The sequence below is a fragment of the Melanotaenia boesemani genome, chromosome 9 (assembly GCF_017639745.1).
Source record: "Melanotaenia boesemani isolate fMelBoe1 chromosome 9, fMelBoe1.pri, whole genome shotgun sequence".
Lineage (NCBI taxonomy): Eukaryota > Metazoa > Chordata > Actinopteri > Atheriniformes > Melanotaeniidae > Melanotaenia > Melanotaenia boesemani.
The window spans coordinates 10,418,207-10,443,238 of NC_055690.1; the positions used below are offsets into that span (position 1 = coordinate 10,418,207).

The 25,032-nt window shown below is 40.0% G+C and overlaps 2 protein-coding genes across 5 annotated transcripts; one reads left to right on the forward strand and one right to left on the reverse strand.

The window, feature by feature from the left end:
- Positions 1–38: 38 nt before the first annotated feature.
- cep295 (centrosomal protein 295) lies at positions 39–15,382 on the reverse strand. Of its 4 annotated transcripts, XM_041995829.1 has the most exons (31): positions 15,301–15,382; positions 14,952–15,074; positions 14,165–14,365; positions 13,774–13,898; positions 13,584–13,677; positions 12,216–12,329; positions 11,990–12,130; positions 11,434–11,617; positions 11,033–11,165; positions 10,961–10,999; positions 10,578–10,810; positions 10,211–10,308; positions 9,460–9,654; positions 9,233–9,309; positions 8,354–9,134; positions 8,002–8,185; positions 6,226–6,411; positions 5,888–6,112; positions 5,686–5,783; positions 4,585–4,681; positions 4,168–4,383; positions 3,827–3,972; positions 2,908–3,340; positions 2,586–2,765; positions 1,911–2,437; positions 1,627–1,806; positions 1,454–1,514; positions 979–1,269; positions 468–564; positions 281–380; positions 39–166 (listed from the first exon to the last, which is right to left on the reverse strand). In XM_041995829.1, the coding sequence occupies exons 2-31, from the start codon at positions 15,048–15,050 to the stop codon at positions 128–130; spliced, it is 5,574 nt and encodes a 1,857-aa protein (XP_041851763.1). In that variant the 5' UTR covers positions 15,051–15,074; positions 15,301–15,382; the 3' UTR covers positions 39–127. The 4 variants fall into 4 exon arrangements, with proteins under 4 accessions (XP_041851763.1, XP_041851766.1, XP_041851762.1 ...); XM_041995832.1 differs by having other exon boundaries at positions 3,827–3,933; positions 14,952–15,338; XM_041995828.1 differs by having other exon boundaries at positions 10,961–10,990; positions 11,024–11,165; positions 14,952–15,338.
- A 206-nt stretch (positions 15,383–15,588) lies between these two features.
- Positions 15,589–24,950, forward strand: med17 (mediator complex subunit 17). Its single transcript, XM_041995258.1, has 13 exons — positions 15,589–15,717; positions 16,139–16,383; positions 17,062–17,225; positions 18,278–18,497; positions 19,390–19,526; positions 19,692–19,773; positions 19,900–20,052; positions 20,521–20,651; positions 21,103–21,287; positions 22,658–22,795; positions 22,888–23,005; positions 23,127–23,286; positions 24,571–24,950. The coding sequence occupies exons 2-13, from the start codon at positions 16,149–16,151 to the stop codon at positions 24,777–24,779; spliced, it is 1,932 nt and encodes a 643-aa protein (XP_041851192.1). The 5' UTR covers positions 15,589–15,717; positions 16,139–16,148; the 3' UTR covers positions 24,780–24,950.
- The last annotated feature ends 82 nt before the right edge of the window (positions 24,951–25,032 follow it).

Below are 25,032 nucleotides of genomic sequence, written 5' to 3' on the forward strand. Positions count from 1 at the left end.
CACGGACCTAGCATTTATGCATTTTCAGAGGGAACATGTGGGATTCAATAATTTAAATACTTTATTCATTTTAAAACAAATGACATTTTCAACATCAAAAATGGCACATTTTTACATTCAGTAACAATCATCGAGTCTGCTTGGCATGAAGCTTCTGTAAGGTCTTCTGTGGAAAGACAAAAAAAAATGTAAAACAAAAATCTTTAGTTCAGACAACCACTATAATAGGTTTATGCCTCAAGCTCTCAATTATGCTAATTTTTAAAATACAAAATTTTACCTTGTGAAACTCCTTAGCCTTCAGTCTGTTTTTTGCATAGTCTTCCTGTCTGCTCCTGATGGATCTCTGATGCTTCACCTCTTCCAGCTGCTCATACAGCCTGCAGAGATGTGATCACACAAAGATTCAGTCCATTTACAGTGTGAACACTGCTGCAGTGTAGAAGCTCATACTATGCAAGCAGTACCTTTGAGTTCTCTGGTGCATCTCTGAAAGTTTAAGTTTTCTTTGTTCTGTTGTGCAGATCTTTACCTCATCCTCTTTTTTCAGACTGGAATCACTCTCTGGGGGAAAAGGGAGAATGAAAGTAGGTCAGAAAATTTTACACAATGCAAACTCTGGTACAGGATGCCACCTCATCTTCAGAGCAAAACAAAACCCACAGTGGTCAACAGAAACAGTCGGTTTTGTTATTGAAAATGTGGCCAATAATGCTGGTTACAAAAATTTACCATCACAAACTTGACATAGCCTCTAACAGCACTTGGCCTGACCGTTCCCTTTGCAGTCTGGGTGCCTCTTTTCAAGGGATCAAGTGGTCATCTAACATTTCAACCAGGGCAGCAGAGGCCACTTGGATTGTGCAATTACCATTGCAACTTGATCCATTAAGGAAATAATGGGGGCCTTACCTCTGCAAAACAGAGCGACTGTGCCAAGGTGAGGTATTTGGATTGGGTCAGATTGTAATGATGTACCTGGAGGGGGAAGCTGTGACTCTCTCTGTGCAGCTTTTTCTCTCTTCGACTTATGGGTCTTCAGCTGAAGCTCTGGCATGGTTTTTGCCTTACAGGTGACTTGTTGAGCTCCTTTAGCTTGTTTGATTCCTTTGGATGGAACTTTGTTCTCACATTGACTCTTTGCCAGCACCCTTTTGGCCTTGATTTCCTCCACCCTGAGGTTTGATTTCTGAAGGAGAGCTCCACGCTTCTGCTGGAAAATGTCCTGCAGCCCTCTGCTAGAGCCCCACTGAAACTCCAGTAACGTCACTGAGCATGAGGGAAACAGTGGACAGCTTTATCATTCATTCCTAGCAACTCTTTAGTACTGTGGTTGAAAACAATAGAAGACTTGACATGCAATTGATAGCTCCTTTTAAAACCTTCAGCAATCAGGTGTACAACTCAATGTCACAGTTAACTGAGGTAATTCAGTCTGCAGCAGTTGTGGTACCTGGATGTGTTAGGCAGTCATCCTCTGGAGTCTTCTCTGGTAATGACATAGATTCTAACCCCTAGAAGACAAATTTTTGCACAGAGGACAGAAATAAACTTACAGTACAAGTAAAAAAAAAAAAAAAAAGTCAGCATGTACAGCTCATCTATTGTAGCAGTTTCGTAGTTAACCTCTGTCTCCTGGGGCTCCCGTCTTTTCTCCCTGAACCCATCGGGAAGTTTTTCTCCCTTAATTTCCTTGTCCTCTTCCTCCTCAGTGATGGTAGTCTCCTGTTCCTGCAGCGTAGTGTCTGTCAGGCTCACCAATGTTATCTCTGACTGCTCGAGGATTCCCTTCTCCATGGCTCCCTCCTGTTATACAGTAAAATTCAGATCACAACTTACTTTATTAAAATACCCAACTTTAAAAAATATGTAGTGCTCTGATGAAATAAAGGTGAAGAAAATATTCATACTAATATCTTGTCTGAGGCAGGAAAAGCATTCCTCAGGTTTTCCTCTCGCTCAAGCGTCACTTCTTGTGCACACGAGTCACTGAATGAGAGTGAACCTTCCTGCATGTTAGAAATCCTCGTTTCTGCCTTTGATCTGCCCACATCTGCTACATTCTCACCAATGGTTAGATTTGACAGAATCAGAGTGGTTTTGTCCACGTCTGTCCTCCCAGCGGGGGACATCTCGAGGGCGGAGTCATGTCGGTGGCACTCGGAGATAATGAGCTGGGACATAGATCCATGTAAGGTTGGTGGAGCCGTGAAGTGGTTTGGCTCCTCTGTTCGGAAATGCTCAGGTGATGTTTCTGACTCAACAGAAGGATCAGTGTGAGTTTCAGACTCTGCAGAAGGTGTGGAAACTCTGTGTTCCCTGCTAGCTGGATGTGCTTCAGGAGTGTCCGGCGCACCATGTCCAGGCATCTGAAATATCATGGAGGGATCAGCAGTTTCATTGTGGGTGACTTCAGCCAGCAGTGGATGAAATGAATCTGAGCCCGGAGACAGTTTCAGAGACAACATGGAGTTATTTTTCCTCACTGGTAAAAACTTTTTTTAAACAGTAGTTTGCAAATTATAAATATATTATTCATGTAGACAAACTATTCCATCATATCATTTCTATCTTTGGCACCTCACCTTCAACCCCCTGAGAACCCAGGTCCACCAGACTGATTTGGGTCTGTCGTGTCCGGTCCTGTAGATGTGGATTCACATCTGAGACAGATGGATAGTGTGATGAAGCTTCAGAAGCCAGCATCTGGTTTAAGGGTACACTGGCTTCAGCTGAGACACCAAGAGCCATGTAGCTTCTTTCTCCTGCAAACAGCAGATGAGTTGAAACTTGAAAATAGTTTGCATGTTTGTGTGGTAACTCATTAAAAAACCATTTCATTTGCTGAACAGGCAGTTTGTCTATAAATAAAACCTTAATGTTCCAGTTACCACAGACAGCACTTACCCGAGCGTCCTGTGTGTTGGACTGCAGACTGGTCGAGCTCTCCAACCAGTGGTCTCATCCTTATTCTCTCTGGAGTTTCAGCCAGCCATGATGGCTCAGATACATTCTGATCTATCAACTGAGCTGCATAAAAATCCCTCCCAGTACTCATCCAATGAGAGCTGGACTGATGGGAGACGCGAGCAATCATCCGACTCAGAGCAGAATTCCATCCACCTTGATCAAAGCTCAGTGAGAGCTGCGGCCCTGGTTGGTGACCAATCATTGATGAGTGAGTCGACGGCTGACCAACCAGTTGCTCCAGGGCTGAGTCCCTCTGATCAGCAATGAGGCAAGATGACTGGTCAGTCAGCTGGCCAATCAGAGGCTGGAAAGTATCATGGTCTTGATCCTCAACCAGTGAGATATGCTGTGGGACTGTAAAGTCAAACTCCTGCAAAGTGTTAGAATATCACATTAAAGCCTTTTTTATGATCTTTGTCTTTTTTGAAGTGGCATTTCTGACATTTGCTAAATGTTGTATAAAGCTTTCATAAATCACAACCACCGTATTGACTCAGAACGTTAAAGTGCACAACTCATGGCCATGCAGACTCAGACATTATCACCATTCATCATTTTGTTAGTGCACTTTTGCTTAAATAGTTTAAATCTGCAATCTTGGCCATTATTAGGTCATTTTTAAAACAACTCAATGTGTGAATAAGTGATTAGTCATCTTGTGTCTTATATTCTCAGTTGCTGTTCACAACAAAGACTCTGCAGCACACTTGAAGTTAATCTCAAGACAAAAAAAAAGACTAATTGAAATGTAACATATTATACATAGTTTTATGCTTTCAACACCATGTTTTAAATGGACTTCCAATAATTTCCACAAGGTGACATGGAAGTTTAAAGAAAAAGCTGAGTCACTGACCGGAGCACTCTGCTGCGTTCCTGCTGTGTGCAGCACCAGAGACTGATGACCTGCAGGACTTCCATCCACACCTCGCTCGGAGTCTTGAACCAAGGTCTGCTGAGAAACTGAAGAACCAACCTCCTCCACATATGAGCCTTCACTGTCTGTGAAAATATGACACTGTAAAAAACAAATCCTCAAATCTGAATATTCACACATTCCTACATGATCAGATTTAAACACCAAGTCTGAAATTTAGCCACAATTAATCTCAGAAAATTTTAGAGACTTTTTCTCAACGTAAAGAAGACAATTTAGCAAACTCACTTATTTCACAAAGTTACGAACAAAGTATGTACCTGTTGTTTTTCCTGCAGTGCTGAGGGACAGGTTGAGCTCCCTTGTGTATCTGTCAATAATGTGCTGGATGCTGCTGTCATTAACCAGCAAGTCTACAGACAGACTGGGTCGGCTGGAAACCAAACTTTCCTCATTATCAGTGCTTTCTTCAAATGGTGAGGGGGCATTACTTAAAAGCGGTCCACTTCCTTGTTCTGCGACGTGTGGAGATTTATCTAATGAAACATTGGGAGTGGCAAGCACATTTAAGCAATATTTGTTACTTGCTGAACCATACAATGTGTTTAATGTTTATAGATGAAGAATGAGCCTCTGTTGCAGTTTCTAGTCAATTTTTTTTTAGTTAAAACGGCACAATTCACTTGTCAGATATTTTTAAAACCACTGATGACTCAAATCTCATTGGTGATTCTCACCAGTGTTGGCATTTTGCTCGGGATCAGTGGTTATGTAGCTGCCAGTGGAGACAGTGGTGGAGGAGAGGCAGTCAGACCCTGGAGGTCTGTGAGGAGACTGACACAAAATAATAGTGTTAGAGATAAACATTATGTAAATACTCTTACAATTCTATGGTATACTGACTGGATGGATGACAGAAAAGGCACAACTTCTATCGAAGAATTCAGACCATTTCCTTAAAACAGTGTTTCTCAGTGCTGGTCCTCAGGACCTACTGCCCTGCATGTTTTAGAGGTTACCCTACTACTTTAAACACACTAAATTAAATTAGTGTCTCATTAACAGACCTGCAAAACACTTGATGAGGAAGTTCATTAATCTGAATCTGGTGTGCTGGAGTAGGAACATTTAAAAACATGCAGGGCAGTGTGTCCTGATGACCTTGATTGAGAAACACTGTCCATAAAAAAGCTTTTGTTTTATCAGCTGACACCACAAGAGTCCTTAACATGTTGAAGTTCTGGACAAATTCCAAATTGAATCTTATATTTTGCCAAGTTATTTAAGTTTGCATTTAGTTTATATAATTTATGTTCACAGACTCACTGAGCTCAGTTCAAGTGTAGAAACCATCATGAAATGTATTAATTAAATACACTTCAGGATCAGAATTTTCACATCATTGCTCAGTACACAAAAACAACATTCACAAACGCAAACATAAAGACATTCACACCTCCATTCAACACCCAGGCAGTCTCACTCAAACACACACACACACACAAAAAAGGCTTCTCAAGCATAATCATTGGCTGGGCCACAGCTTGCCCAAGCTTTCAGATTTGGCTAGTTTTCATCATTGATTCACAGCATGTGAACCTCAGAGGGGATTTAAAGAAGACAGAAAAAACATGCAGTGAAATTCATCTGCTCAGATATTCAACATAATCATCACTGCTGTAAACCTATGACACTGTTATAATACGCAATTAATTTGCAGTATAATCAAATTTGAGCAACTGACAACCACCCTCATAACTTTTGAGTAACTTTTGAGATCACTCAGAAGGAAGGACAGAACAGTGCTAAGTTTTGTTCATGCTCACACGCCTGGTTACCTCTATGAAGGATCTGTAGCTTGTGAGTGCAGGACCAGAGAAGTCAGCTCCTCTTCCAGAGTCCGAGGAAACTAGTGAGGTTGCTTTCAGGACAGAATCTGGAAAAATACAGGAACTTATGGTTATAATCTTTAATGTCTACTATTATGTCCCATTTATGTTCAATTTGTATTCTTTATGTCCTCACTGTTTATTTACACACCAGAGTCTGATAATTCTGGACATGTTCCTGTCCCTGACAGCAGCCTCTCCTTCCAGACAAAATGGCTGGATCTCTCTGAGCTGACTCGTCTTTCAGCCGTCTCTTGTCCACTGCTGGACACAGATGATGTCTGCAGAGTCTTGTTAGATGTCATAGAGGTATCTGAAAACTCCTGTAGATCCCAGTGTGGAGTGTGTGACGGTGCTGCCACATTATTTTCTGGGCCTAGGCATAAAAACATCAGGTAACAAACTGATACTACTCACCTTAGGTTAGGGTATTGGAGGTTTAAAAACAAATAAAAAATGTTACTTGTGCACTTCTGAGGCTGGACAGACCTGTGACTTGACTAGTGTTGACTGGAGTCTCCACCTCTTGAATAGCACTGAGCTCGTGTTGTTCAGTCATCACGCCCTGAACACCCAACCTGAGGCGTGTCACAGGTGGCTTTGGTGCACAAGGAAGATGGAGTCCTGAAGGAAGTATTGAAGGTCGAGGAGGAACATTGATCTGTGCAGCAGGAGCTTCAAGGACAGATTTTTTTAAAAGTCGAAATCAGCTTTAAAGTACAATTCTGGTTAAATTGCAGTGCAAACATTTCATCTGATACATAAAACAAATGTCCGTAGATTCTCAGTCATTCAGGCCAAACTGAAGTGTTTAAACAGAAGTCAATAGCACTTTTATTTTTCATTGAAGATATTTCACCCCTCATCTGAAAAGTGTCTTCAGTTTTAAATGGTGGTTAGTTTCAGGCTTATAAGCCATTTACAAATTCACATGTTAATAATCCTGAATGATCAAGTTCCCACACGAGTCACTGATCACCGGGCTGATTCTGTGGGTCGTTTAATTTGAGGTCACCAAGACTTATATGTAATTTGTATGTATGAGCCAAGGTGTGATGGTTGTAAAACTGCCTGATGATGTTTCTGTACTTTAACACACCTGGCTGAAATGAATGGTTCATTAACAGGCTTCCAAAGAACTTGATTGGGAGGTCCAGTAATCTGAATCAGGTGAGTTGAAGTAGGAAAACGTCAATAATATGCAGGGCAGTGGGTCATGAAGACCAGGAGTGAGTTTCAGAGGGTCCTTCACTCTTAAAACTAAGCCACTTTATTAAGAAAAAGAAAAGAAGAAGAAAAAAAAAAAAAAAAAAAAAAGAGCTAAAACAGAATTCTGGGAGAGAAATATCGAGTCCAAAAACTAGTAGTGGTAGTATTTCTCAGATTATCCTAAATCCCTGGGATGGGGCTTGCACCACTGACAATTTCTGATTTGTTGTGCATTCCAAGCACTTTATTTCCACATTTATGCTTCAGTTGTCTGAAGCTAATAACTCTGAAAATCAGAGTTAACTTTAAGTTAGCCCAAAAATAGTAATTTGTAAACATTCAAACCATTTAGTTACAGATAGAGAAGACAGAGCTAAGATTGTGCCAAGAAAGCATTGAAATCTCTTAAAAGAAAGAAAAAGAGAAAATAAAAAAGAAAATACTCCAAACTTGAGGAAAGTGTGTAAGATGACATATTGAGTTAATAAAGCTCAAGTGGTTTTACTGCAGGTTCAATATGGCAGTACCAAGATTCCACTGAATGCTGACAGGGCACAACAGTGCTGGGTGGAGTGACTTCAGTAAACTTTCATTTGCGTAATCTACCCTAGATCTACTCCCTGAGTAGATGCAACAGATTCAGGGCTGAAATAATCTTAACCCCCGGAATAAAAGAACCCTGGCCATTTAAATGCACCAGTGTTAAGGTATACCCGAGGCCCCCTTCGCTGCTTAATTATATTTTTCCATATAAAAGTAGGAAAAAGACAAGAAGTCCAATTGCCTTCTACTCAACAACTCAAACACAAAGACAGAGCTGGTTTAGAGCTGCATTTTGGTACCACTGAATCCAACCTCTGTAGCTGATGAGGAGCAGTTTCACTAACAGAAAAACAACTATTCATCATAAATTAAATCAGGATAAAGAAAAAAAAAAACAACTAATGATTTTAAAGTGGTAATTCTGTCCGTATCTGTTACTAAGATCCTTTTGACAAGATTACACACACAGAACATGAAAAGGCAAATTAGTTGGTAAACATATTAACCCTTTACCTGTCTCACCGCTGTCAGATTGGATTTGCTGAAAGGAGTTATCTCTCTCATCAGAGTTCTCTAGATGTGATAAACTTCCTCCATTTGATTCTTCTATAGCTTTAAGCAGGGATGCAAGCAACTTCATACGTCTCTGACCGATGTCCTCTGATACAGACACTTCACTGGGAACGTGTGAAACTGGCTGTGGGTGAGAAAATACATCAGGAAGGTTGCCTTTGTGTAGATGCTGCTCAGTTATGAATATTTCAATTCAGGGGAGTCTTGTCAGGTTTCAAGGTCATACTGCAGTTTAATTCTATCTAATTTTATTTCTACAGTGACATAAGACAGAAGGGGTGATTTTACGTACTTGTTGAGTATTAACCAAAGCTTGCAATGTCTCCTTTTGTCTCCTCATCTGCTCCATTTCCATCTCTCGTCTCTGTCGCTGCTCCTCATGCCTCTGCCTCTCCTCTTCTTGAAGCTTCTGCTGCAGCACCACTGCCTCTTTCTGTTCCAGCACCCGTCTCCGGATATCCTGCAACTCTTGTTTCTGCCTCTTCATATCCGCCGCTGTGAAGTTCGAAGACCCAGACTGGAGGCCTGGATCCGGAGGTGCACTGTCAATGATACTGGGGCTAATGGTTCGGAGCGAAACCGGCTTTGGCTGAAGTGGGACGCTGGCTGTGTGATGTCTGGGGAACAGCTGCTCTTTAGTTAGTGATGGTCTCAGTCTCTCTGGAAGCTGCTCTGTTACCCTCTCCATGACGCTGTCAGTCAGCTGTGCAGTGACATTTGGTCTCAGAGTTCTCAGCGTGTTTGAAACAGATTCATCTGACAACAACTTAGAGCCAGTGCTTGCACTGGATGCATGACAGGGAGGTGAGGCCAACACGTCAGAGTCTCTAGAGGCAACTTCCACAGAGACTTGTGGTCCATTATGAGCATATGCAGGTACCACAGGAGGTTTAGGGAGTTTAAGGTGAGCTGGGACTTGTTCAGACTGCATCCTATGCGGAGGTGAGTGAACAAGGCCTGGAGGCACAACGGGAGGCAGCAATGATCTGGCGGTCATGCTGTAGCGTATACGTAGTGCTTGTTGGTATTCCTCCAGACGCTGGCGAGCCACTTCCACTGATCTCTGGTGAATTCTAAAAGAAAAAAGCTAACATCTCAAACCTTCCGTATTCAAATGTAATCTGCTCAAGAATACGTATATGGACAAATGGTGAAATTAGCTGAAAAACACCTGTTTTGCTCCAACAACCTCTGCTGGTATTCCATAATCCTTCTGGTATGGTCATCTTTAGCCGCAGGAGGTACTAACTGCAGAGTGCACAGATTGGGTAAATAACATACTCAATACAATAATTTTGTGTTTTTTTTTGTTGTTTGTTTTTTTTGCAATTTTGTTGCAACACAAAATCTGATAACAAAATCTCACACTGCAATTATTTTCTACATTTGGGAACCTACATCAGTGGTTGAACCAGAGGTGACCTTCTGGTCATGGACAGGTATTTCTGGTTGGTTTACTTCCTCATTCACAACCTTCAGATGATCCCTCTCCTGCTGAGCCTCCAGCAGCATCTGCTCCAGTTTGGCCTTCTGCTCTTCCAGCTCCTGCAGTAAAAGCATCTGTTGCTGCTTTTCCCTCTCCAGCTCCTCTTCCTGGGCAAAAAAAACAAAGAAAACAAAAACCAAAAACAAAACATAAACAAAAATACTGTATATTTTGAAGAATTGTTAGACCAGCAAAAAACTCCTCTGAAAAGGACAATTGAGGCTTTTAAACAGGACAAACCATCTGAAGCCTTTTTACCGCTTGCATTCAAGCAAGTCTTGTTTACATCTGCCAAAAGTAGATAAAAAATGGCAATGGAAACCCTGCTAAAGCCAACATGACCATTTTAAGCAGGAATAAAAAGCCTGAGGTTCAGCACTCACTTAACAAGTGCCTGTTATAATCCAATTCTTTGGCATTCAGTAAGATGAGAAGCAAAGAGATGAGCTGAGATCATTGGGAATTTCTGTGGCATCACAGGTTTGTATAGACACCAACCCAGCTAACAAGCTTGAGAACGTAGCTCTCCTCTGTCCCTACAGTATGCACTGAAAGTTTTTACTATTTACAACTCAGGAAATGTTTTTGTCCAAATTTATGTATATAGTGTCTAAAATAAAACAATATATGCTTTCCAGAGTATAAATGGGAATAAGTGCGTACCCTTTTCCTTCGTTCTTCTTCAAATTCTTGAGTTCTGGTGAGAAACACATCAGGAGATAAAGTGTCTGCTGCAGCTGGCTGCTTTGTTGGCTCCACGACTGGTAGTTGCAAACACGAGAAAAACAAAATATTATTCTGTAATAGGAAAATCAACTTGTGTAACCAATATTAAACAGCTGTAGATATCAAGAAGGAAAAATCACAAACCTCTGCTTTGGAAAAAAAAATTTAACCACAAATATCAAAAATACCTTCAATCAATCATCACTTTGAAGAAATGGTAAATGTAAAAAAAAAAACAAAACCAAAACAAAAACAACAAAGCTAATTAGTTTCATTTCATTATTCATGACAGTGAATGATTAACCTGGTGAAAGGACGCAAGGCTCACGGAGCTTGTCGGGGGTTCGTTTGTCCTTCTCCTCACTGAGAAGAGAGCCGGTTTCAATGGTTGTCTCTCGCTCTGGGATCTGATCTGTGTAGACGGTTGGGGAATCAGCTGCAGGGACATGACTGCTGTGGTTAGTCCACTCATTCCTTTGGTTCCTGATTCTATCCAGGAGTTTCCTTAAAACCCGTCTAGGAGCAGGTCTGGAAGCCCCTGCAAGTATAGAAAAACACGAACTGGGTTTACTAGAGTGATGAAGGAATTTATTATAGCATACCGCAGCCAGGCTGCCATTATGGATTTTGTGAAATTACCAGAAATGTTTTTATTTCATAAAAACAAATTTATTTTTTTTATCAATTTCACCTTCTTCACCCTCAGCAGATGTTTCCTGCTCAGTGCTTTCAGTGTCTTGCTCAGTGTCTTGCTCAGTGTCATATCGCACATTTTCTGTTCCAGAAAAGGCAGGTTCATCTAGAGTAACATCCAGCTCTTGGTCCTGGCTGCCAGTGGAAGGATCTGGAAGAGGCTCAGGTACCAGCTTTACCACCAGGTCTCCTTTAACCCCTGAGATGACACATAGGTGATAATCAAGAAGGCTTTGTTACAGAAACGACTGAAGTGTTGTTAAAACATTTTTGTTGCTTTGCTATGTGAATAGCAGTAACAGACTTTTTTTTTTTTCCCCAAAGAAAGCCATCCTCTGGTTATTTTCAAAATAATTTGTATGGTTTTAAGGAAAGTTATATGAGCAAGCAACAAGTTAACAGTTTGGATTATTATTCATAACAAAATATAGTCACAGCCAAATAATACACCACAGAACAAGCCTTACGCCGCTCTCCAGTATACATATCCTCAAAGGCAAACTCCATCTCCCTTTGAAAGTCCTCCCTCGTCTCCTGTCTCTTGTACAGAGGCTGGAAGATCTGCGGCGGCATCTGAGACACCTGCTGTCTTCTTCTCAGCATGTCTGTCTGCTGCATGTGCTCCAGTTCAACCAGCAAACGCTCACGATCCTGAAGGAGACCATTAAAAACTGATCAGGCTCCAAGGCCTCACTTAATATAAACTTCCAAACATTTCTCATCTTTTACAAAAAATGTTACACATTAACATTGTGATACAAGATTATGTTCAGAAGCAATGTCTAATTCTCAAAAAGACATACTTGAGTTTTTCTAAAATTGTACCATTTACTGAATTAAAACATCCACCAATGCAAACGACTATTGTCAGTTTTTTAGATAAATGGCCAGTCTTATTACTTTGCCTTGTGTTGTTGTCAAGCTTTCAGTCAGAAGTGTTTGAAGCATTGATGGCAGAAACATTGGAGTGAGAAATATACACATCACCACCAACACCGCATCTGGTAATCAGCCAAGTTGTACCTGCACAAGCTGTTCTCTCCTCAGAGCCTGCCTCCCCCTGAGACGAGCCTTCTCAAGGTGCTCCTCTCTCTTCCTTTTTTCCTCCCTCTGTAGATCTTGCAGCCTCCTCGCCTCCAGTTCTGCTTCCTCATGGGCATTTGCCTGCAGATATTTAAGCCATCCAACAGGTTGGATAAGTCTGACAGTGGAAGAACTGATTAACCAAATTTATACAAAACTGGCTTACATGTGCTGTATCTTCCTCTCTGTCAACGGTTCTCTCAGGCATGTGGTAATGTGTAGCAGCAAAGGCACTCACATCAAACCTCTTTACTACATGTGGCTTCTTTGTGTCAATGTTCTGTTGGAGCACGAAGAAAAAACAGTCACTTCTCTTTCCACATTAATCCAAATGGTTAAACTTTGAAAGGTTTATTCTGTAACCTAAAGTCACTCAGGTATCTGATTCTCAGGAAAAGTCTGACTTGTCTCAAGAGAAATCAGCATTAAATAGTTGTTTAAAAACAAGGGAGCAAAGATCTCTTCAAAAGGTTCTGAAAGCAATACTTAATTTCTGGAAACATGACTTTAGCCAGTTTGGTAATTTTATGCTAGTCAGGGGTGTGGCTTCATCATGTTTCATCCTTCTTTGTTTTACATAACATTCAGATCTGGGAGACTAAATAATAAGACTAACCTAAAACAAAAAGTACAAGATAATGAAAGCAGCATTTCAATCAGACAGACAGACTCACCTCATGCCACAAAGCTTCAGCATCGGCCACATTTCCAATTAGTTCAGCAAGTCAAACAGAATAATGAATACAGTTTGAGCTGTAACTGGTATAAGTGTAAGGCACTGCTGAGCCACCAACACTGAATCCTTTATATTTTTATAGACTTCTTTATAAACAATATATGGAATGACAATATCCACTAGTTTAATTCTGCTCTAGATTAGTTTTGCACCTATAACTACAAATAGGTTGTAATTAATTTAGAATGAGGGAGAGCTTTCTCCAGGTGAAAGTTTTCTCCTTAAAGACTAGGGGATTTAATTAAAGTGTCTTTTGATGGGTAAAATTCTGGAACACTTGCCAAGGTGCAGGGAGGAGATAATGGTTATTTCCAAGTGCACACTACTCCTCTTGCAGTCATGAAACTATGAACACTTGTAAACAAAAGAAAAACTTTGACAAACAGATTAAAAAATACATTATCAAGCCACAATTGGATCCAAAATAAAACAGTGAACAGCAGTACAAACTGGCACAGCCACAGCAAAGATTACTGCAAGACACCTGTTTGGTAATCACTCCTCCTATGCGGCACAAAAACTTCTGCTGTTAGAATGGTTGGGGTGAAAAATGTGCACACTAACTGGGGCACACTGAAGAATTTTACCATACAAGAAAATCTGTGAACAATGACATCACAGAGGCCAGGTTCCTTATGCATGAAACTACTAAACAATAAGTATGAAGTGATAATACATCGTTTTAAAACTGCTGATAAGAAAATATGCCACGGGTCCATTATCTAAAATGTGAGTCAGCAAATTCAGGGAGTGTGTTGGGTCAATTAAAAACAGATTAATATTAATTAGGTGGGTCACCTGAGTGATGTTTAGCGGAGGTGGTGGCAAGCTGGCTACTTTAGCCGATCTTTCCTTTTCTGCTTGTAGTGCCTTCTTCCTGGCATTGATGGAGCTACAGAAAAGCAAAAGGAGACTTTGGTATGTGTTCCTTCTGATTATATTTAAACATGGAAACATTTTACAAGCAAAAGTATATTGTGTGTCTCACTGGGATTGTCTCTCATGGTCTTTGATCCTCTGTGTTTTGAGCTCCTTCAGGGCTTCTCGATAACGTTCCTCTGCTTTGGCATGGTTTTCCTCCTTCCTCTGAGCAATGGCTGCCAGGTCAGGTTCCTTAAGCACAAATATCAAAATTGGACAAAAGTTTAACTTTAATAGGGACAATTACTATTATTATCTGCTCCCAATTAGGTTTTGAGAATTATTCTTTGGTTTGAAATGCAATAATCCTTATTTTAGCAGGCTAAATTTTGTTTGTACTGACAAAGCACTACACCAGTTCCATAATTGTCCCTGAAGTCTGTGACAGCTTAATTCAAGTCTCTTAAGAAACTCACTGAATAATAACATATGGCTGCTATCTCCATTTTAAATCTTACATTTTCTTTTGCACTCCTGTGCCCCTGACCAAGAAGCTGGAGGCTTTCTTGGTATAACCTCTGCAGGGTGTGGAGTTTTTCCCTCTGCTGTAGCTCCCAGTCCTCCCTCAGCTTTTCCTGCAGCTGTCGCAGCTCATACTGCCGTCTGTGCTCAACCTCTCGGCAGATTTGCAGTGCAATATACTTCTGCTGCTCCCGCACCTGCATGTAAATGTGAAGATATGTTTCTTGAATGATACTGAAAAATCAAACCATGTTGGGGCTGTTTAAATACCACATCAGAAGTGTTCATTTTGGCTGTCAAACAGATCTGAAACATCACTAAGACATAATTTTATAATAAAGACAAAAGTACCCCCATTTACATAACACATGCAAAGCTTACTACTATCTTGTTTTAGATCGGGGGTCACCAACTCCGATCCTAGAGGGTTACTTCTTTGCAAGATTTAGATGTTTCCCTGCTGAAGCTCACCGGATTCAAATAAATGCTTATCCGGCTGCTTGTTAAGTTCTGCACAAACCTGTTAATGACCCACTGATTTGAGTCAGGTGTGATTTGAGTCAGCCCTCTAGGACCAGAGTTGGTGACCCCTGCTTTAGAGATAACCAAAAAATTACTCTTCAGTCCAGCCCAAAAAAAAAAAAAAAAAAAAAAAAAAAAAAAAACAGCATAATATTCAACCAGTTTTACTATTTAAAAGCAACAACATGGCACTTTCAAACTGTCAGAAACCACGAAAATGTAATGAAGAAACAAACTTACACAAATCACATCTGACATTACCTGCTGTATTCGTAGTTTCCTCCTCCTTTCATGCTCTTCTCGTATTATCCGAGCCTCTTCGTTGGGACTGAGTCTCAATTTAGATACTTTTCTTTTCATTTTCCTTATGTTTGCTTACAGACACTTCGAAACCGAAAAGTAGATAGCAGTGCGGTTAGCAGCGATGGCTACGTTAGGTTAGCTTCTCTATGTATGCAGGCAGTCTCTACCACAACAATGCAATAAGGCGTTAAAAATAACATTTAAGGCATAAAACAAATATATAAAAATTATAGTTAGTCATTTTAAGACATACTGCAGGATTATTGAACCCTCAAAGTTTTGTTTATTACACAAAGCCCATGCCAACCTGATAAAACGTCGAACGGTTTTTGTCTTAAACGTCACATCCGGTGGTTTAAATTGCCCGCCGTATCTATTCCGGACCTTTATAAGTATGGTTCCTATCATTCCTACTCGTAATATTTGTGCTTTATTCATATCCCCATCCTATCCAATGAAACCTAAACTAAAATTACTATTCAAACTGAAAAATTATAAGTACACAAACAAAAAAATATACAAGCCAAGCATTTAAAACTGCAACCATCGTCGAATCGTGCCATCCTTGGGGACTTTAAATTGGTTACACCAGTTCCTCTGTTGCTAGCAAAAACAGAATGAGCCTTTGGTGGCGCTGCGTAATTCACTTCAATTCACATTAGTGTGAAATTATATATACTTGTGATTTTTTTGTTTGTTTGTTTGTTTATTTTTAATACCAGAGGTGAGATTTATTTGTATAGATCTTTGCGGTGACATTTTAACTGTTCTTACCATCTTCGAGGTCTTTCTTTATGCGGATGGATTAGACTGTGGCAAGCTAATATCGCTAGCTTTACGCAAAAAGACAATGAAATGTAGCTTTTTTATTATGATGAGTTGTGGTTGTGTATGTTGTTACTAAGACAGCATCTTGGCGTGTTAGAAACAGATCAGCCCATCTGACAAATAAGCAATAGGTCTCGAACATTCTTAAATACCTCATTTATAATAAATCAAAAAGTTGACAGGTTATCTTTTTCAGTCCACTATTATTTAAAATGTCTAAAAAGAGTGGGGAAAGGTCAAGCTAATAGTGCCAGATTTCAGAGGGCCACCCAGCTATAGACTTTGTTTGATAACTGAATTTTTGCTTTTCATTCCAGCCTTGTTAACATGTCTGGTGGTCCAGCTGTAAGGGTCAGCGTTGAGTCTTCCTGTGAGAAGCAAGTGCAGGAAGTGGCTCTGGATGGGACAGAGACATATGTCCCTCCTCTGTCCATGTCCCAGAACCTGGCAAAATTAGCACAAAGAATTGACTTCAGCCTGGGTTCTGATTCGGAAGAGGATGGGATTGAAGGGGAACCCAGGGACCGAGAGTGGGGCAAGCAGGAGCCAGAGGAAGAAGAAGGTAACTTGTATTTAGGATAAAAGAGATAATCTCAATGCAGCAATGACTGATTAAGCAACGATCTATTAAAATAGTCAATTACCACACATCTCAGTTTAATCTTTAATTTTGAGTTGAGCTTACATTGTTGATGTTCCAAGTAATTAATAAATTAATTGGCTTGATAAAAAGTTGTATCTCACATGGTGATATCTAAATTGTTATTGCCAGGGCTGCACAAGGCAGGATCTGGAACAGCAAAGTATCAGATTATATATATATTCTGCGCATTTTATACAACCTCTAAGTATTGTGATTTTTGTTTTATGAAAGTTGACAAGTTAAAAAGGGAATTATACAACTTTGCCCCAGTAAGCAGTTTTTTTATTCAAATTTTTCAACATATCGCTGCCGCTTTCAGTGTTATTCTGTGTCGCAATACATCAAAGGTAGCAAAATAATATTTAAAGATTACCAGATAATGCTTCACCTAATGTAATCTACCAGTGACACAGCTTTTTTTATTGTTAAAGTAAATGCAAAGCCTGCACTAGTTTGTACAAGAAAGACCGAAGCTGATATATATTTGTTAGATAAACTGATTCAGAACAATACAATTATCATTACACTCAACTTTTGCTCATATGAGCTCAGTGTCAGAATTACAACTAATTAGTTTTTTCTTTATTTTTTTCTCAGGTACAGTTAAGTTTCAGCCATCTCTGTGGCCCTGGGACTCGGTGCGTAACAACCTGCGGAGTGCCCTGACAGAGATGTGTGTACTGTATGATGTGCTCAGTGTGGTGAAAGAGAAGAAGTACATGGCTTTAGATCCAGTGTCTCAGGATCCGACTGCTGGCAAGGTAAGCTGCTAAAGAGTATCCCTGTCACTGCATTACCAAACACTTACAGGGAGGGGCCAACACTGGATAAGATTTCTTCTAATAAGCAGGGCCTAAAGTATTTCAGCCAGCAGCATGTCAGATCTCCAGTGTGTGGAGATTTTGCGGGGAAAAAAAAAAAAAAAAAAAGACAATTAAATAACTTGCTGTGTGCGCTAATGTGGACTATTCACAAGTTTGTGTATCTACCAATGGTATGAGAGGAACGCTGCTTTGCTCGTAAACGCATTACCAACCCTTCAGAAGTTGAGCGGGTCGGTGTGGTAGGGATCCTGCTGCAGCTTAGAGACTTGATGTAATGACATGATGTAATTTAAATAAGGTAAATAGCATCAGGCCGTTTGGTTTTTCAACTCTGTCTATGAGCGTGGATGGAAGAACTGTTCAGAGACGCAGCCTGATGGTGATGAAGTTGATTTGTGATAAACAAAAAGAGCGAATCCACTGCTTTTCGGGGACCCAGACCATTAGACCAGGTCCTGCTGAAAAACTACCACTTATGATGTTAAAATCTGGACTGAATTATTCTACAGAGCATGAAGATTCATTAACACACAGTTCAGTTTATACTTATGAAATCTCTTATTCTATTTGTGAAAATGCAAATAAGGGATAGTTGTTGTTTTTTTTTTTTTGTTGTTGTTGTTGTTGTTTTTTTCTTGCATGCAGAGCATATTTGACCAGGTCATGTTTAAAAACTGCAAAACTTGGGACATTCATATCTTGACTGTATTCTGAATATTTCTCCGGAGCTGGTAGTCATTGCAGCACAGTGTCTGATATGTAAAACCTTTACTCTATTTATGATCATGCACTTAAGGCCCATTTATTTATTCATGTATTGCCTGTGTGTAGACCACAATATTAATTAATTAATAATAAAAAGAAAATCAGGCTCAGGATAATTTTTTGCTTTAACACCTGAACAAGTATGAATGTGAAATTCTCTTCACTTCTGTGCAATATATATATATATATATATATTAAAAAAACATGTTCCTTTGCTTCTGCAGACGCCCCAGGTGTTTCAGCTGATCAGTAAAAAGAAATCATTGAGCACAGCTGCCCAGCTTCTCCTGAGGGGAGCAGAGAAGCTCAATAAGTCAGTTGCAGAGAACCAGGAGAACAGGAGGCAACGGGACTTCAACTCTGAGCTGCTGCGCCTGCGTTCGCAGTGGAAATTGCGTAAAGTGGGCGACAAGATCCTGGGAGACCTCAGCTACCGGAGTGCGGGTGAGAAGATTATTAAAAATCAAATTATTAAAAATCTTGGGGTTGTCTTTGGTTTTAACTTTAAATTTTACAGGCAGGTCAGTGCTGTAGTCCAGTCTAGTTTTTATCATTTGAGGCTTAATAGCAAAATCAAGCCTTATCTTCCTTGTGATGCCCTAGAAAAGGTCATTCATGCTTTTATCTTTTCTAGACTGGACTACTGCAACCTTTGTTATGTGATTGACCAGTCTCTCCTTCGCTGTCTAAAGCTGGTCCAAAACTCAGCTGCCCGCCTATTAACGGGGACTAGACGGTGGGAGCACATTACTCCAGTACTGTGCTCAATTCACTGGCTGCCTGTCCCTTTTAAAATTTCTTTTAAAATGTTACTTTTGACTTTTAAATAATCTGGCACCTCTCTATCTGTCTGAGCTTCTAAACTATTATTGTCCTTGTAGAGCGCTGAGATTAGAAGATCATGTGCGGTTAGTAGTCCCTAGGACTCGACTCGGGGAGACAGAGCGTTTTCCTCAGTAGCCCCTAAACTCTGGAACGGTCTCCCTCTTTCTGTGAGGTCTGCCAGAAGCTTGAATGATTTCAGATCTCTTTTAAAAACTCATCTTTTTACTTTGGCTTTTAACTCCAGTAAGCATGATCATCAGGCCAGGCTTTTTACCATCTTTTTCTTTATTGTTTGTTTTATTGTTTTTTTTTTTTATCTTTTATGTATTGTTATTTTACCTGTGAAGCACATTGGGTACCTCTTGACATGTGAAAGTGCTACATAAATAAAGATTGATTTGATTTGAAGACGGCCTATCACTCAGATCTGTTCTACTGTGCTCCACAGAGTAACTTGAATATACTTTAAACTTAATGTCGAAGCACTAGTTAATGTGTTTGTCCTTTACAGGTTCCCTCTTTCCTCACCAAGGTACATTTGAAGTGATCAAAAACACTGACATTGATCTGGACAAGAAGATTCCAGAGGACTACTGTCCCCTGGATGTCCAAATCCCTAGTGATTTGGAGGGATCTGCTTATATCAAGGTTAGGGGAACTCCTGAAACTGTCTTTACAAATCTGTTTTGTCTTTCATGAATCATAAGCATTTGGTGTGAATATGATGAGATAAAACTAGATGAAGATCAATTATCATTATAAATTACTGATGAATTTTATATGGAAATAATTCATTACAATTTATATCCTTAGGTATCCATCCAGAAACAAGCTCCAGACATTGGTGATCTGGGAACTGTCAATCTCTTCAGGAGACCACAGAAAAACAAAGCTGGTATGGCGCAGTACAAAACACAATCATCTGAACTGCTAGAGCATATCCCATATCTCTGTAATCTCTTTACATTATCTTCATTTTTTGACTATCTTCTATTTTTTCCTTTCTTTCTCCTGTGCTTAGGTACACAGCTGTGGCATGTGAAACTGGAGGCAGCCCAGAACGTTTTGCTCTGTAAGGAGATCTTTGCTCAGCTGTCCAGAGAAGCTGTCCAGATTAAATCCCAGATCCCTCACATTGTTGTTAAGAATCAGATCATCTCGCAGCCTTTTCCAGGTAAGAATTCCCCTCATGGCATCAAACTTTAAAAATGCAACTGGGTATTTGTTCTGTTGGATGTAACCACCGATCATGCAAATTAAGAGACTTTACATGATTTTAAAGTTTTTCACATGCACTGATCGATGCTTAAGGTACAGCACAACTTTTCTTTTTAATCATGACAGGCAAAACCTGAACACTGGTTTACATTAAAAACACTTGTTAAAAATGGTCAAATGTTTGTGTAAAGAATAAACATTATAATGAAATTATTCTAAAACATTAAAAAAATTAACATAATTTGGACAGTTTTTTTGTTTTGGTAAAGTTAAGTTAGATTTCTGTATCTAAGATTTGAGGGGGGAAAAATTATTATATTAAAATATATTAAAATATTATTGTATACGTTCTATTCTTTACTGCATGAAGGAGTAAATCAAGCATACACCTTCTTTGTCTCTGTAATTTATTTTAATATTACAGGTCTGCAGCTGTCAATCTCTCTGTGCCACTCTACGGGAGAGAAGAAGAACAACCGGGCATCTCCAGAGAAACCCAAACCAGACGACCATCTTTACGTACTTGAACACAATCTGCATCAAATGATGAGAGAGGTGAGATGTGAAATCCCAATCTGTGCTATGGGTCAACTGCATTTCTGTAGATTCCTAATTTGTTTTCTTCTGTTTTTTTTTCCCCTCTAGCATTTAGGTTCACCTGTCTGATACACTTTTTTTAATACAAGCATTTTATAAGTTCCAAGCAAACAGATATTAAATATTTACTTCAGGCTTTGTAACTTAATGTCAGCTGAGGTAACTGTTTAATTAAAATACCAAAATTACTGCTAAATTTTGAGTTGACATTATTTTATCTTATCATTAATATATACAGCAGCTTAATGGAATTCATTATCCTGCAGGCGATCACTGCTGTAACACCTGTAACACATAACCAGATTAAATAAAGCGACATAATGAAAACCACCTCGGTGAAATTCTCACCTCATTCAAACTGATTTAATATAATTTCTCATTTCACTGAAAAACCTTGTTTCTGTTGTAGTTCCACAAACAGCAGCTGAGTTCTGTGGTCATGCCCCATCCTGCCAGCGCCCCCTTTGGCCACAAACGCCTGCGTCTGGCAGGGCCGCTGGCCTATGACAAGGCAGAAATCTCCAGCTTGCAGCAGAGTGAGGGGCTACTGGAAAAGATCATCAAACAAGCCAAGCACATCTTCCTACGTAGCAGGTAACTCTGTTTGCAGAAACTCACAGTGTCTGTATTTGCTCTGCAAAGAAACATTTTAAGGTGGAGGAACAAAAGCTGCCAATTCAGCTACACAAAAAGGTATTAATTAGAGCTAGGTTAAGAAAATCTATTGAATCAGTCCATCCATCCATTATCTATACCACTTTGTCCAATTATGGGTTGCAGGTAAGCTGGAGCCTAACTCAGCATTTAGTAGGTGGGGGGCAGGGTACACCCTGGACAGGTCACCAGTCCACCACAGGACAGAGAGAGACAAACAACCATTCACACTCACTCCTAGGGAGAATTTAGAGTCACAAATTAACCTAACACGTCTTTGGATATCTTTGGATGATGGGAGGAAGCCGGAGTACCTGGAGAGAACCCACGCATACACGGGGAGAACATGCAAACTCCACACAGTAAGGCCGGCGACCTTCTTGCTGCGAGGCCGCGGTGCTAACTACCACACCACTGTGCAGCCGTGTTTTATCAATTAGAATGTAATTAATCCTATATCAGTACATAAAACTTGGAGATCTTTTTTTATAATTTTCCTTTTCCAGTGAAAACAATGGCCCTACACTGGTGTGACTTACAGATACTCGGTGAGATCTTAGCATATATACACAACTGTAAGGTGGCCTGTTTTGCTTCTGTCTAAAATCAGCTTCTCTCATGCAGATGATGCCAAATTCAGATTTTTAAAATAGTACTTAAAATAACTTTGTTTCTGGACAGCCAATATTAAAAGAATCTATATGTAAGGCAGGAAAACGATCAGAAACTTCATAAATAAGGAGGATAAAGTGGGTTTTGGTGTTCAGAGCTGTGACAAGGCACCTATATGCCCAAAATCAGCTTCTTTCGTCGAGATAATGTAATAAAAATTGGATTACTTTCACTTGTAAACTATTTAGCAGCTTATTACCTCTCTCATTAGCAGCTAATGCTAAAAACACGGGCTCTGCCATGTTCAGCAAACACAGAATGTTTAGAAAATAACAGGAAGCGACGACGCTGCGCAAGTATGTGTTACCAAATAAATCCAATAATGGACCGGTAAATGTTGACAACAATCTTGCAAATATCATTTGCCAGAAGTGCATGTAGACGTGTCAGATCAGATTATTACAGTAATCTGATTACTCCCAGATATCTGATATTGATGGTCATGTAAATGGGCTCAGGGTTGTCTAAAAATAAATATCTGAGGTCTTTAATATACAAGCAAAATATGTGTTACATAATTTTGTTATATCTACTATTGGGTCATGAGTTTTCTCTCCCATTATAAAGTTCCTTTTTAAAGTGGTGCTGAAAGTCTTATAAAACCCTGTCCTGGCTATAACCATGTTGGTGGTCAACAGGACTGCAAGGACCATTGATAGCTTGGCCAGTCGGATTGAAGACCCCCAGATCCAGGCTCACTGGTCCAACATAAATGATGTGTATGAGTCCAGTGTCAAGGTGCTCATCACTTCGCAGGGCTATGAGCAGATCTGCAAGTAAGTAGATGAGGAGATACTGAGTTCTGTGTTCATTCCTGGTGCCAGATGTGGCCGCTCTCATATAAGCGTAACTTGTTTTATGTGCTTAGATCCATTCAGCTGCAGCTCAACATCGGCGTTGAGCAAATCCGGGTGGTGCACAGAGATGGACGTGTTATCACACTGTCGCACCAGGAGCAGGAGCTGCAAGACTTCCTCCTCTCACAGGTATCCTTTCCCACACAGGAGGCTGAATATACTGGTAGCCGTAGGTCTGACATAACATGCTTTTCTCTGTGCTGTAAGTGATTTATTTGATGTCATGTGACTTACTGCCTCCTCATCACAGATGTCGCAGCATCAGGTGCACGCAGTCCAGCAGCTGGCCAAAGTGATGGGTTGGCATGTACTGAGTTTCAGTAATCATGTTGGCCTAGGCCCAGTGGAGAGCATCGGAAACGCTTCCGCCATCACTGTTGCCTCTCCCAGTGGAGATTATGCCATCTCAGGTGAGTCTGTGCATGTTTGCTCGAGGGAAAAATGCTCCTTAAGTTCAGGTACAGTACTATCAATGCAAATGTATAATAAAAAGATTATTGAAAAGATTAAACACCTTTGTTGCTGACATTGCAGTGTATATTATCCTTCAAGCTGCACATGCAAAGAAGACATATTGTCAGCACCTGATGAGCAGAATATCAGCAACTTCAGTTCTACTCCTGCTTCCCCACACGTGGCAGTGATTCACAGTAATGAGCTGTTGGGCTTTAGTGCTATGGCAACTCTCAGATAAAGCTGACTGGTTATGCTGGAAATTCACAGGGAAAAAGAAACACAAAACATCAAGTGTTTTTTTTTTGTATTGTAAAATTGTAAAGCATTATATCACCAGCATAGAGGGATTAAAATTCATAATCTGGTATTTTAAGCACGTACTGCAAACTTTAACTAAAAGGACTGTAGTTTGATTCCTGTTATTTATCTCTTTGTTCCCTGTCTCATAAGACTGGCATGACAAAAGCAAAAATGCTCCCAAAATAATCTTCATTTGAAAAAGAAAATTGGACTATTTGTTTCCTCAAACAAGGGAATCACACTATTCTAAGAGACTTAATAATTATTTGGGGCTAAAATGCTTTTTCTACACCAAACCAACATCAAGAACCAACACACGCAGAAACCACACCTACTAGGACCTGTCAAAGAGGACATAACTAACGTATTACATAAAACCACATGGAATCCAATAGTTCTTGGTCAGATGTGTTTTCAAGTGTTTATACTAAAAAAATCTGCCTTTTAGTTTAAACTAACAAATAGTATAAATGTTTTGGTATTTATTCTTTTAAGCTTCAGTGTGCTGGAGCAGCCAGAAAAAACTTGATGGTATCAGAGTAAACGGTGCATCAAACGCAATTCAAGCTTCCCTGGGCTGCAAGGCCAGTGTGATGAGCAGCTGAGCCGAGTACAGCTAGAAGAAATCCACTAGAGTACAGGTTTCAAACTCTGGTCCTCAAGGGCCGCTATCCTACAGGTTTTTGTTGTTTGCCTGCTCCAAACACACCTGACTAAAATACTAAACTCTAGAGAATACTAAGAAAAGAGGTCAGGCTGACACAAGCAGAGGGGTCATCATGAAACCCCACCACAGAGGAATACTTTAAATACATCATGCCAGTATAATAAACCTGAGTCAAGGCCACTTAACAAAACGATACAGAATATCTTCATTTATTTTGTGTAGAGTTGACATTAACGGGTCTTTGTCACTAATACTGTTTGTTTCTTGTTAGTGCGTAATGGCCCAGAGAGCGGCTGCAAAGTCCTGGTACAGTTTCCTCGCAACCAGACCAAAGAGCTGCCAAAGAGCGACGTCATTCAGGATGCCAAGTGGAACCACCTCCGAGGGCCATACAAAGAGGTGCACTGGAGCAAAATGGAGGGACGGAACTTTGTCTACAAGATGGAGCTCCTCATGGCTGCACTGACTCCGTGTCCTTAGATGTTCCCTCGCTATGTTTAAAGTTAAATGGCAGCTCTCAAAAGAAAAATCTCCTTTTTTAAGATTAGACGATTAAGATGTCATGATTAAGATTCGTATTCATGATGCAGGTTATGTTTTAAGCAGTTCATGGACTTTTGAACACTTCCATAAACATCTTTCTACCCACAGCAACATTTGCTTGTAAAGTTTTTGATGAGTCACGAGTGTGTAACCCTCAAACAATTAGATGCAAAATAAAAATCAAACTTTA